This window comes from Danio aesculapii, chromosome 12 (genome assembly GCF_903798145.1).
Source record: "Danio aesculapii chromosome 12, fDanAes4.1, whole genome shotgun sequence".
NCBI classification, from domain to species: Eukaryota; Metazoa; Chordata; class Actinopteri; order Cypriniformes; family Danionidae; genus Danio; species Danio aesculapii.
In genome coordinates, this window is record NC_079446.1 from 19,335,746 (window position 1) to 19,350,716 (window position 14,971).

A 14,971-nucleotide genomic window follows, 5' to 3' on the forward strand; every position below is an offset into this window, starting at 1 on the left:
TACTTATAAATAATAATAATAATAATCATCATCATCATCATCATCATCATTTTTTCCATTTCATATTAAATAATAAATATTAAATTTCATTTCTTAATAAACAGCCTCATTATTCATTTATTTATATAATTTATATATGACATTAGAATATGTGTTAGCTTTTGTAAGTGATTTTATGTTTTAGAATAGAATATGTAATATTCTTATTAATATTTGTAAAGAATACACAGGCCCTATTTGATTTGGAAAAATCCCATTGACTTAACATAGAACCTAACTTTAATACAACATAACTCAAGAAATTCTTTGTAACACCTTTACAAACACTAACCCCCACCAGCTCTTTACTATCAACAACACCATGACCAAACTTCTCCTTAATCTCTTCGCCTACAACAACACCCCCACCAACCCTCACCCTCCGACCCTCCCACGAATGCTCTTTTTCGTACATCACCCTCCCCCTCAGCCTTTTCAACTTCACCAGCTTCAAAAACATTTTAAGCATGTAAAACTTATTCCTGAGGTGCAGCTGATCACAGAGAGTTGGAACAGATCTTTTAATCAATTTCTTTGCAAATCCTGTTTTGTGGACATGTTTTTATGCATTACTTTAAAAAAATGTTAACACGCTTCTATCAATCAATTCAGTGGGTGGGGAAAACCGCACTCCTACAGTACATCACGGTGTGGTGGGCCTCAAAATCTCTGGGATTTGGATCCAAAGTTAACGTCAGAAAATTAAAAATAAAAGAGACTTACTGTGTTTTTATCCCTCCAATATGACCATGGACACACTATACGTATAAACAGTTCTGTCCAAAAGGTGATTTTGCATCATAGGTGCCTTTTAATATATCAGAGTGTCATGGTGTGTTGTTGGCCACTGTGTGTAAGCTTAGAATGGATTGAGTCCTGACCTTGCCCTGCAAAGAAACAGCCCACAGTGCCAAACATCCTCTGGGCTCCTCAGTGATCTCCCAACCACCACAAGTGATGTCATTAAACGGGTCAGGAAGACTCCCAGTCTGATCTGAGGGGATCTGCTCACACACATATGAAAATCAAAAGACACAATGTTTTCATGAGCGTCATGGATAACTAGTCAAAATAAAATATACAACACCACTCTGTATTATAGGTGGCACGTGTTTTAGTTTTTGACAGCAATATGTACAATAAAGTGAAAATGTTTTGTGTCATCTCATAGGCTCCGTTTTACACTAATATGTTTTAGTTTTAAAACGATGTTTCAGAATGAAAACGATCCACGTGAACACTAGCGTTTCCCCTAGCGTTTCTGAACAGATCTTCGTCCACACTATACTGCTGAAAATACACATCACGTGACAACACACACTCTGGTATGCGCTGCAGCATATGTGCGCGTCTGAAGCAGTCAGCGGATGCCTTGAGCACAGAACCCCAGGTGAGAGCAATGCACGTTGGACGGTTCATCAAGAATCTACCAATGGATCTAATCTCACTATATTTGTTAAAAGTGTTATTTAATTCATCTTGTTGTCTCTATCCAACGACATATTCCCTGACTTTGGTCTTTTGAATCTATTGTTCTCAGGTAACGTGTTTTGGCTGAGCGCAAAGATAAGTTAATATATTAATTTATGTAACCGCGGACACTGATTCTGCACATCTGACTGATTGCTTGCTTTTATTTCCAATATTGTACAAACTTATATTATGTTATACTTTCATAATGGCCATTATTGATTTATTTAAAAAATGATATTCAGCAAAAGAGAGGGTATGTTTTGTATTTTTCACTGAAGATGAAAGGAGGCAGTCATATTATAGGCTCCGTTTTGTTCTAAATATGCAAACAGTGCAAGAGACGATTATGTAAATATATAGCTGCACTACGCCTCAACATTTTTGATGTCTGTTAAGTTGCTAATATCAAAACAAAAATAGGCAGTTCCTTTTATTGTTAAGTAAGTGAAAAAACGTAGCCAGGGTGATGTGAATGACGTTATAAAGTACACTGTTCCCTGAAGATTTAGTTTTCCATATCAAACTTGCGATGTCTGAACTTACAAGAAAAGGATGCAAGACTGAACCTTGTGTAGGCTACTTAATATTGAGGAAAAAGCCTTAATCAGTTAGGCGAATGTCTGCAGCCACACGTCCATTTTCTGATGTCTCTGTTTTCCCTCCATCCACACTAATACAGAGCAGCAGCGTTTTAAAATAAAACGGCCTCTTCAGTGTTTTCAAAACGCTCAGTTTTCAGGGCTCGAAAACTCTGGGGTAGTGTGGACGGCATAACTTATACTATATACACATAAGCAAACACATATACTGTATATACACATATGCAAAACTTATGTGTTTTAAAACGAAAAAGTATTAGTGTGAACGGGGTCTTAATCACCAGAAAAACTACTACAAAGACAAATAATAAAAGTCTGTCAAATAATTTGCAGAAATAATTCTCAGTAAGTTTTCACATGTATGACACTACATGATGTCTAATCCTACTGTCAAAGTTAAAATAATGACCAGTTACAAATGCAAACATAATTCAGATTTTCTGCAGGACATCTGTGGGAATTAAGTTATTTATTTATAAACTGTAATTACTGTTTTATAAATTAACTGTAAAACTATAATTTTTTATAAAAAATATGTAATATTAAAATGATCATTTGAATAAATCCAATTTTTATTTCAAAGTTAAATAATACATTCCACTTTAAATACTTTATATATATTTTTGTCATTAAAACAAATATTTGACTGCTGAAATTACTGTTACTTTGATACGTGCTTTAGGATTGTTATAGTTAACAAAAAACCAAACAACATTTTTGCTTAAAGCATTGATACACACCTTGACCCAAGTGTCCTGTGCCTTGTACCTTCTGTATCGTAACCATCTGCGGCGACGCACACAAGAGTTCCACTTTTTATCTTTTGTGTAGTTAGCTGGAAAATCAATGGCATATGTCCATCCCTGAAAACACACAGAAGATTTGTTTTTACACCCTAAAGCAAGAGAAAGCTCTTTATTTTTGTTTGTTTTTGAGACATTAGTACTGACCCCTTTCTCTGTGGGTTCTCCTCCAAAGTTTTCATCCACATACCAGTCCCCTTCCCACTCCCAGTTCTCAGAGGGCAGCTGAAAGTCGCCCAGAGGCTGGTGCTTCAGCCCGGTGACATCACTCCACTGCCATCGGTCACTGGGCAACAACCGGTCTGAGAAGCCATCGACTGGGTTCCACCTCTTTTAAGGAACAGGCACATTAATGGCTAATATGTCACTAATACTTGATAAACAGTAGTGTTTATCATAAAACAGAAGTGCAAAGTACTTTCGAGCTGCATTTGTCTTCATTTAATGACTGTAAAAATGTCATATGGTGTAACCATTATATTTTATTACACCTTGAATAGCGAGTACACAAATAATGTTTTGGTCACACTTTATTTTAATGGTCCGTTTGTTGTATTTAAGTTACATTGCATGTACATGCCAACTAATTCTCATTAGATTATAAGTAGACTGTGGGTTAGGGTTAGTGTAAGTTGACATGTACTTGCAAAGTTTCTTATAGTCAGTTAAATGTCTGTTGAAAGAGCAGTATCAACAGACATTAAGCAGACAGTCAACTTATACTCAAATGGGCCATCAAAATAAAGTGTTACCAACGTTTATTATTATTTTGATTTATATTTTCAATGTAATAGAAGTATTAATAACTTTAATCATGAAATGATACCTTAAATTGTTCAGAAGTGGCACTAAAAATGTGTAACTGTTTGTTGTTATGTTGTATATCATGTATACAAGTTGTTTACGTTTCCTGAGATTATTTTGGTTGTTAAGAAAATAAATTACAATTATTATTTGTGAATTTATTTTTGTTATTTGGTTTGGGACTTTTATTTAGAAATCTCGTAAGGTTTTCTTGAAAGCAAGCAAGCGGCAAACACAAACTGTTTGCATGTGGGCATCAATGGATGTATTAACTGCAAAGGACTTGAGCAAGAGATTTAAGGAGTAATCAAGACAATTTTTTCATATAGCATGCAGCCAATGAGGTATTTTGCTTTATATTTGTATATTGTGTTTGAAGTTTCTAAGGTTTGTTTGTATGTTTTGGTTGGTATTAAGTTTCTTTGTTTTGTATTTATTGTTTAGTTTTCATGTATTACATGAACCAGTATTATGGAAACCACTTGTGCCAGTGTATGCTTGAGGGAAATTACAAAATGTATAATGTTGAAAGTATCTGCATTCTGTTTCAATCAAAATGATGAAAAAGCAGCATAACTGATGTCAGTAATAATCATCATAAATGTTTCTCAAGCACCAAATCAGAATATAAGCTTGATTTGTACAAGACCATGTGATAGTACCAAAGGCTGGCATTAAAAAGACTTTTATCACTTCAATAAAAAAAAAAATTACAATGGAAAGCAAATACTATGTATTACACATGTGATAATATTTTACACAATATTACAATTTTTACTGTATTTGAAAGGAGCCTTGAACTGAGAAACCAAAATTTCCCTGATCTTTTGACATAAAACAAGTCACAGTACTATAAAAGCATTCCCAAAGTTTCAGAGCTCAAAACTAGGGATGCACCAATATGGATTTTTTGGCTGATATCGATAACCGATAACTCTTAAGATTTGGAGGCCGATAACTGATATATTAGCCAATAAATATAAATATTTCAAAATGTTATATTTTTATACAGTGAACAACTGATTTTATTTTAAAAACTTCATAAAAGTTTGATGTGATCTTATGAACTGAATAGCCTACTCAAAGCAAAAAAAAGCGAAAATTGCAAGTGGATTTTATAGATATATTCACGATTTCACATAAATCAGCATGCCAAAAATAAATTATTATCTATTTTAACAATTTTTTTCGCATAGCAAACTAACATGCAACTTGACTGTTGTATAAAAATAACAGGTTAAAAAACAAAATGGGATTTAATTAACAAACAAATAAAATAAATATATTTAAAATAAATGAAAAGGGAGGAACTAAGAACTAAAACCAGCTCAAATGTTCTTTGATAAAACATGTTACAGTAATATTTCAGCCTGCCTGTCAGACATTTCACACTGGATGAAAGATCATCATCTTCAGCTTAACCTCGCGAAAATGGAAATGCTTGAAGTTTCTGCCAACCCGACTCTACACCATAACTTTTCAATCCAGATGGATGGGGCAACCATTACTGCATCCAAAATGGTAAAAAGCCTTGGAGTAACGATTGATGACCAACTAAACTTCTCTGACCACATTTCTAGAACTGCTTGATCTTGCAGATTCGCACTCTATAACATCAGAAAGGTTCGTCCCTTTCTATCTGAACATACAGCTCAACTCATTGTTCAAGCTCTTGTTCTCTCCAAACTGGACTATTGCAACTCTCTACTAGCCGGGCTTCCAGCTAATTCTATCAAACCTCTTCAGCTGCTTCAGAACGCAGCAGCACGAGTGGTCTTTGATGAATCCAAAAGAGCACATGTCACTCCGCTACTCACCCGTTTGCACTGGCTGCCAGTTGCTGTTCGCATCAAATTGAAAGCTCTGATGTTTGCTTACAAAGCGACCTCTGGCTTTGCTCCTTCGTATCTGCTCTCACTTCTGCAGATTTATGTGCCCTCCAGAAACTTGCGTTCTGTGAATGAACGTCGCCTCATTGTTCCATCCCTAAGAAGGAAGAAATCACTTTCCCGAACTCTCGCATTCAATCTGCCTGATCTCATCAGAACGGCAGAGTCACTCGCTGTCTTCAAGAAACGACTAACAACCACTAACTGTACTCTCTCTCTCAAAAAAACAACAAAAAAAAACTTTACTAATGCTTTGCTTCTTAGACTTTACACACCTAAAACTTGTCTATAGCACTTGTTCACTGCTGCTCTTATAGTTGTGTAAATTGCTTCCTTGTCCTCATTTGTAAGTCGCTTTGGATAAAAGCGTTTGCTAAATGACTAAATGTAAATGTAATATCATTGTATAATTGTATTGTATATTATTGCATCCCATGTATTATTGTAATATATGTACAAATATGTAATGTCCGAAAAAGCGTTTTGAGAGATATTTTGACCGTTCAGAGCCACTGTACAAGCAAAAAGCTAAATACAGATAGTATTACTTTAGAAAATGTGACATAAAATTTGTCCCATTTGCCGCTTTTGATTCTTTTGAACACGTTCAAAGAACTTTGAAGGAATAAACAATGTGAGGAAATCTCCGTTAAAGTGCACTGAACAAGTCTGAACAAGTTCGACCCACACATGCGTGAGGCAGGCAGTTCTGTAAAATTACGTAATCTATCGGCTTAATGATATCGGCCTATTTTTGACATCGAACCGATAACGAAACATTAAAAATACCATTTATCAGCCAATATATCATGCATTCCTACTCCAAAATATGTTGGAATAGGAAACTGTACTCTATAAACAGTTTATATTGAAGGCAATCTAAAAAAAAAAGACAGAAAATTGAATGTTCCACTCTGTGATGTAATAGGGAAGATAATATGCAAACTGTAAGCCAATCACAGCAGTGGGCATTTCATTTTGAGTCTACAGTCTGCCACACCCATTCAAATAGTGTGTTTTGAGGAGAGATTAAAAACAGCACAAAAATGGTCAAATTACTACTACATTGAGATTTTATTTTATGTAAAATCTTGATAAGATTAGTAGACCTCAAAGAACAGTACAAAATAAAAATAAAAAACTGAGGTAATTTATGACCCCTTTCAAATAAATCAAATGTAATAAAATCAAATAAATGCAGCTTTAATAAGCGTGTGTGTGTTTTTTTAACCCTTATGTGTTGTTGGGGATGTTTTCATTTTGAGTCTTAATTTGGCCATAACTTTTTCTGTGTTTCAGCTCAATGATCATCATTTCAATGACTTTTGGTGACATATTTTTTTGGAGAAAATGCTTTGAAATTAAAAAAGAAAAAAAATTCAACGATACACTTCGGGCAAATTTATTACCCTTTAGTTATGTTAGGGATGAAAACATCCACTAAATTTAACTGCTGTAAAAATGCATCAGATAAATATTTTATTTAATTTAGTTTTTGCATAAATCTGAACCTCAGTCCTGATCAAAACTACAAAAGTTTTAAGAAAATTACAAGATTTTAACTCTTTAATTGGCAAATTCACAAATGATGTCACTGATTTGGTAAAAAGAACACACAAAATTACTTATTTTCAATACTAAAAATGTGGTTATAATGAAAGTCAATGGGGCAAAAACAGATTTATGCATTTTTTTTACATTTTTACAGCAGTTAAATTTAGTTGATGTTTTCATCCCTAACATAATAAAAGGGTAGTGATTTTAAACAGTGCACAACTGTTAAAAAAACTTATTTCAAAAATATTTCTGACCTGTACAGCATATGAGAAGCCTTTTTTCATTATAATTTATCAGACTTCATTTAAAATTTACTTCTACATATTGGTCCCAATCTACCGTTTGGTAGATTTTTCAATATTCAAGATAATAAGCAGTGCATTTCGAAATAATACACATTAAAATCATTGAAATGCATTTATTAGTTTTTAGTAGGGTTGCACGGTTTACCGGTAGTAAAGCGATACTATGGCTCCAAAATACTGCCAGTGCCACTGTGGTTTGTAAACGGTAGTATCGTCATTAACAGTTTATCTACAATAGATAATCTTGCATGTGGAAAAGTCACTGAAATGCTCAAACATTTGTGCCACAATAGACCCTTTTATTTTAATAGTCTGTGGAGCCCTTTAAAGTTGCAAAACTGTGTATAATGTATAATGTGTATAATGCCTTTTATGGTAGCCTATTTTGCACGTTTTCTAACGCTTCAGTCCGAAAGCACATCTGAATCAGTTCATTTCTGTTCCTGTTAATATTGAATAGCAACAACAACCGTGACAATCTCTTTAAAAGAACGACTCACAAAGTGAAATGTTGAACTACTTTGGATTGTTATCTGATAAACAGTTTTGATAAAAAACCCAAAAATAGCAACAGGAATCACTGAAACATTTTTTGACCACTTCATATAGACACGAACGCAGGGAAAACATGCAAACTCCACACAGAAACGCCAACTGACCCAGCCGAGGCTCGAACCAGCGACCTTCTTGCTGTGAAGCGACAGCACTACCTACTGTGCCGCCCCTAGACTAATTTTGTTGGAAAAAAATTTCATTTGGTATCATTTGTATCTTTATTTTAATGTATTTTTTGTTGGTCAGTTGTCTATTAAGAATGAATACATTTTAAGTGAAGTCAGGTGTATATCATACTTTTTGGCCTTAAGGGAGTAATGAACTAAATTCAAGTAAGCCTATTATAGGATATGGTATTTCTAAAAATTTCCTTTATAATTTAAGTTATGCATTACAGTATTCCAATACTACAGTAATACTTCAGCAGTTATAGTATCGTAAGATTTATTAATGGTATCGCGACAACCCTAATTTTTAGAAAGGACAACAACAATATAGCATCACTGATCCATGTATCAGTTTGGACATTATTAATAAGCGCACCTGGTTTTCATATGTGTCCTCTTGGTAGCGGATGGGCACATCACTGGCATGGACGTTCAGGTAGATGTTGTGATCACAGGCGATGCTCCAGCAACACTGCTGCACAGCTGTGATGCGCTTGAACTCCAAATGGGCCTCGCGACAATGTTCCCACTGCTGTCCCGCTGTCGAAAGACTGTAAACCCTCCCGTACACATCAACAGCCCACAGGAGGGAGCTCGGCATGATGCCCCCTACTGAACACACACACACAAGAGAGAGAGAGATACAGTATCTGAAGATAAACAAACATCTCTGCATCAGTATCCAGCTACAAAACACATTTAGAAAAGAAACAAGGCGGCGTAAAGTTAATTGCTCTTAAATGAAACAGTGTATGAAACAGACATTGCTGCCTACTCTCTTCTCTGCTTTGACAGCAGCTCTACAATCACCTGATTCTCATTACTGCTCCTCAAGCTGCCAAAACACTGCTGATACACAGGAGGAGACCTGTTGAAGAGCTTTATTTGCTGCCTTTTAAGCTTTTAAACCAAGATGCAAGCGATACAAACTCTATGAATTGCAGTAATGCACAGACCAAATTTAAAATACTCTACTGTGGTGGCACCACGTTAATCATTTTCATTCATTCATTAATCCCTTTGTTAATCTGGGGTCCCCACAGCGGAATGAACTGCCACCTTATCCAGCATATGTTTTATGCAGCGGATGCCCTTCCAGCTGCAACCAATCACTGGGAAACACCCATACACGCTCATTCACACACACACACTACGGTCAATTTTAGCATACCCAATTCACCTGTACCGAAATTATAGTCTAATTGTTTACAAACATTAACAAATCACCCCATATAAAAAAACCAATTCATAGTAGTACCAGTGTATATACATTTACAGGCTACTTCTAAATGCAAATTTCTAATCAGCCAATCACATGGCAGGAACTCATTTAGGCATGTAGACATGGTCAAGACGATCTGCTGCAGTTCAATCAGAGCATCAGAATGGGGAAGAAAAGTGATTTAATTGACTTTGAACGTGGCTTGGTTGTTGGTGCCAGACAGGCTGGTCTGAGTATTTCAGAAACTGCTGATCTACTGGGATTTTCACGCACAACCATCTCTAGGGTTTACAAAGAATGGTCTGAAGTTCTTTGAGTGCAAATCTCTTGTTGATGCCAGAGGTCAGAGGAGAATGGCCAGACTGGTTCCAGCTGATAGAAAGGCAACAGTAACTCAAATAACCCCTCGTCACAACTGAAGGATTCCGAAGAGCATTACTGAATGCACAACACGTCCAACCTTGAAACAGATGGACTACAGCAGCAGAAGACCACACCAGGTGCCACTCCTGTCAGCTATAAGAACAGAAAACTGAGGCTACAATTCGCACAGGCTCACCAAAACTGGACAATAGAAGATTGGCAAAATGTTGCCTGTTTTGACTAGTCTCGATTTCTGCTGCAACATTTGAATGGTCGGGTCAGAATTTGGCATCAACAACATGAAAGCATGGATCCATTCTGCCTCGTAATAACAGGTCAAGGTTGTTGTTGGTGGTGTAATGGTGTGGGGGATATTTTCTCGGCAAAACATTTGACCCATTACTACCAATTGAGCATCGCTTCAACGCCAAAGCCTTCCTGAGTATTATTGCTGACCATGTCCATCCCTTTATGACCACAGTGTAACCATCTACTGATTAGGCTTGTGCCGGTATTCGGTAATGCGATAAATCACGGTAATGAATATGCACGATATTGTTATCGCGGGCACTTCAAAATACCGTGAAAAATAATAGATCCGAATTTATATTCTTAGAACGCGCCTTAGCTTATTTTCCATCAACCGCTTGAAGAAACACTGCGTATATGCTGCGCAGAACTGATGCGCACTCTGATGTAAACAATCCCCACATGTAGAAGCCTTGTGTGCGCGCCGCCGCTGCCACCGCACTAAAATCCTCACACGCAGGGGCGTACTTGTCATCTGGCAGACCGGGCACTTTTCCGGTGGGCCGACGTACTTTTTGGGCCGAGCTGATCATCGTCTTATGATTTGATCGGCCCATAAAAGGCTTAGCAGCCTATCGTTTTTTTCTGCGTTATTGATTGACGCTGCTGTGATCTGTGACTCTCTGAAAGTAGATGCTTTTTTTCCCGGACAGACAGACCGGGCCGGCCCATGTGACACTCTGCACCCCATTGGCTCATTTCGGTATTGACATTGGGCTGGCCCAATCACAAACTCCTATTTTGGACTCGTGTGAGCGTGCGTCGTCTGTGTGTATTTGTCAAAATAGTCGAGAGTCAGAGAGAAGAAACGCAAGGGAGGCGCAGAGAAATCGCGGGAAATACACCGGCGTTTCATTTAGCGATTCTGAAAAGTTCTCTGTTCATTCTAGTACACGGCTAAAACGCAAATCACGTGACCACACACTCTCTGCCCAGAGCTGCAGCCACTAGTTCAGCGGGTGAGCATAAACCCCAGGTGAGAGTTTAGTGCATGTCAGACAGTTCATCTGCTGGGTAATCTCATCTCACTATAGTTGTTAAACGTGATATTGAATTAATCTTGTTGTCTCTATCTAACAATTCTTTTGTCTTTTGAATTGAATTGAATTTATGTAACCACATACACTGATTCTGCACATTGACTGATTGCTTACCTTTATCGTTTAAATTTAATGTACGTTATACTGTTATAATGGCCATTATTGGTTATTAAAACTCATATTCTGCAAAAGAGACAGGGTAAATCAAATATCAAAATGAAACAAATTTGACTTATATTATGTTTTCAATGTTTAGATAGTGAAACAGCAAGCAGGATGAGGTGAAAGGTTATAATGTAACACTGTTCCCTTTGAAGATTTACCCATGCATTAGCAGGCAGTTTTTGTTATGTTTATTATTGAATATAGGCTAAGTGAATAGTGTATTGAATAAGCTAAATTGACTGTAGTGTATGAGTGTGTGTGAATGAGTGTGTATGGGTGATTTCCAATATTGGGTTGTGGCTGGAAAGGCATCTGCTGCATAAAACATGCTGGAATAGTTGGCAGTTCATTCCACGATTGCTGATCGAAGACGGTTTCCCTTTGCACATTCACTTTGATATAATTGCTCAAGTTTACTTTTATATTGTGTATTGTTTTATTTATATTTATTTGTATTTAAATGTTTGAAGTACTTTTAGTTAATTAAAAAGTTCTTAAAGTTACTAAGTTGACGAAACTGAAGTTTTTTGTGTTTTTACCTGTTTCTCTAGTAAAATTACAATATCGTGATAATACCGTATACCGTGATAAAAGCTCAATCAATTAATCGCAGCATGAAAATGTGATACCGGCACATGCCTACTACTGATGGCTACTTTTAGCAGGAAAACAAGCCATGTCATGAAGCGTGAATCATCTCAGACTGGTTTCTTGAACATGACAATGAATTCACTGAACTCAAATGGCCTCCACAGTCACCATATCAATCCAATAGAGCACCTTTGGGATGTTGAACGAGAGATTCACATTATTGATGTGCAGCTGAAAAATCTGCAGCAACTGCATGATGCTATCATGTCAATATGGACCAAAATCTCTGAGGAATATTTCCATCACCTTGTTGAATCTATGCCACGAAGGATTAAGTCAATTCTGAAAACAAAAGGGGGTCCAAGCCGGTACTAGTAAAGTGTACCTAATAAAGTGTTCAGTGAGTGTGTATAGCACAACAGTATATATATAATGATTTATACAGTATATAGTGTTTACAACACTTTGCTAGTATTTGCTATACTAAAATTGAAAAACTGTAATAAATACTGCTGCAACGTTTTTTTGTTACAGCAATCTGTAGTGTATGCAGTATAATATATTCATAGTTGTAGAGAACTAAATACAGTATTGTCTAGTTCGTTTATAGTAAGTTAACTGTTGTATTACCACAGCAACTATAGTAGCTTTAGCTACTCACGAGTACCTTACTATAGTATGATACAAAAAACTATGGTATTTTATACATAGTATTCTGATGATGATCTGAAAACAAAAGTAACAAATTGGCAGAGATAACGTTACTGTAAAAATAAAGCAAACATAAATGAGGAACAATTAAGAGAGTGTGTTGTTGTTGTTGTTGTTTATTGCTTGTTTGTTGATGAAGGTAACGTAATACCGGATAGCTAGCTAGCAATGATCGCACTGAGGAAATAAACAAATAGCGTACACGTCACGAAAACATCACAATATCAGCAAATAATAGAAATACGATGCAAATACAGTCAAAAGAGACCTATTCTGAAATGAATGGCTGCACCTCCCTGTATTCCGCAGTGACAGGTGCGTGTACATTACAACAGGGGTAAATATCATCACTGTTAACGCATCCTCAACATAGCCGACAGTGAATCAGCAGAGTTACATACCTTGTCAGTGTCCGGGTGGGAGCACTGAGTTTATGTTGTCATCTTGGGACCACTCAGATTGCCGAAACCTGTCTGTGATTTGCCCTACGCTAAACTCCCAGGGATCCCAAACAGGAAGTGGTAAGAATTGGAGGATTGATTTGGCAGCTATTGCTTTATTAGTCCACCAGGGGGCGTTAATGACTAATGTTGTTGGAAACTGACGGTAAAGGTTGTTAAAGGGAGAGTGCACATACAAATAAGAACTGTCATATTCTATTCCTCCTCCACTTGTTGAGTTTCTTTCTTCAGTTAAATGCAAAGTAAGATATTTTGAAGAGTATTAGAAACAAGCCATCATTTTTACTTTCAACTTTCAATTATTATTTTTTGTACCATGAATATCAATGTTTCCAACATTCCTCAAAATATCTTCTTTCGTATTCGACAGAAATAGAAACTAGAAAAGGTAAAAATCACTTTGAAATCAGGTTTGAAATCACTTTATGGGTAGCAATTTAGATTTTTTTGGTAAACTATCTATTTAATATGGGAATATAGTGCTTCACGTTATTTTATTTCTGTACATTTTACTTTCAAATTACAAAATTAAAGAATTAGAAACTTTTTCTTTATGAATAACTTTAAATTTAACTAGAACTACCTTTGAATTTGAAATATTATGACTTTTTATTCTCTTTTTCCATCATCTATGTTAAGCTGCTTTGATACAATTTACATTGTAAAAAGCCCTTTAGAAAATAAATAGAGTTGAAAAACACAGCGTCATCAAAACAGCTAAAAAAACAGCATGTGATTATCTCTACATGCAAAAAGTAAGCTAAAAATCTAATTATGATGCTTAGGACAACCAGATTACATCCATACTCAACAGAATGTACTTTTTAGTGGTTTGGAAAGTAATTATTTAATCAAATATCTATTTCATATTCATCCACAAAGTTCCAGTCCTGACTCCTAACTGGTTAATTCCTGGATGTATAAAATGTATAAGCAACATATATGGCCATGGCAAGGAAATTCGGGAGCACTCTGCACATTTTGTTGCTGTGGGTCACAGTCTATTATGCTCTAGAAACAGTGGGATTCCTAGAAATATCATTACCTTTCCCTTCTAGCAGAGGCCTTGGTGACAGATAACAGAAAACTAGTTGAAATAATTGTGTACCACCCATATGATAATAACTTTGTTGCTTAGCACGAGTCTATCATCTGTGTAGGTGATGGGACTGCCGCTGACAATATTATTTTATTAAATAAGTGCGGTTTAATGAAGAGAATATTTTTTCACATTTTAAACAATAATTTGAATGACTAATTTCAAAGAACTGTTTTTTTCCATCATGACAGTACATAATATTTTTCAGGCAAATTCTGACTTAAAGTTACTTTTATTGTTTGACCACAAAGGCTTTTTCCAAAAGATAAGACGATGCATTATTATGGAAAAAAAAATTCAATAATCAACAGAAAAGCCTTTATTTATTTATACAGCAATCAAACACTTCCTATAGTCACTGACCAACTTTTTGCATGTCTCCGCTGGTATTTTTGCCCAATCATCTTTAGCGATGAGCTCCAACTCTTTTAAGTTGGAGGTTTTCTTTGCCATCAGCCCGATTTTTAGCTCTCTCCACAGATTCTCAATTGGATTTAAGTTAGGACTGTGGCTGGACCACTACAAAATGTTAATGTTTTTTATGCTAACCATTTCTTCATCGCTTTTGCTGTGTGTATTGGGTCATTGTTGTCAAGCTGAAATGCCCAAGGCCAAGTTTTTCTGCAGACTGTCCCATGTTGTTGAGAATTTTGATGTATTGCTCCTTTTTCATGGTGCCATTTACTGTGATTAGGTTCCCTGATCCACCGACAGAAACCCACCCAAAGAAAATAAGGTTCCAACCACCCTGTATGTTCACACAAACGAGAAATTAGTTTTCATGACAAAGCTTCTACAGTGCAACAGAATTAGAGACAG

The 14,971-nt window shown here is 36.1% G+C and overlaps 1 protein-coding gene across 2 annotated transcripts in view; it reads right to left on the reverse strand.

Annotated features, from left to right (window-relative positions):
* tecpr1a (tectonin beta-propeller repeat containing 1a) overlaps positions 1-13,093 on the reverse strand; it is a 56,938-nt gene extending 43,845 nt beyond the window's left edge. Inside the window, exons 1-5 of one of the 2 annotated variants that reach the window (XM_056468866.1) lie at positions 12,994-13,093; positions 8,568-8,800; positions 3,062-3,244; positions 2,852-2,974; positions 921-1,043 (exon numbers count right to left, since the gene is read on the reverse strand). In XM_056468866.1, coding sequence (XP_056324841.1) covers positions 921-1,043; positions 2,852-2,974; positions 3,062-3,244; positions 8,568-8,792 — 654 coding nt within the window. In that variant the 5' untranslated portion in view covers positions 8,793-8,800; positions 12,994-13,093. Of the gene's footprint in view, positions 1-920; positions 1,044-2,851; positions 2,975-3,061; positions 3,245-8,567; positions 8,804-12,993 lie in introns of both variants that reach the window. The other variant, XM_056468865.1, reaches the window with a different exon arrangement.
* Positions 13,094-14,971: the final 1,878 nt, after the last annotated feature.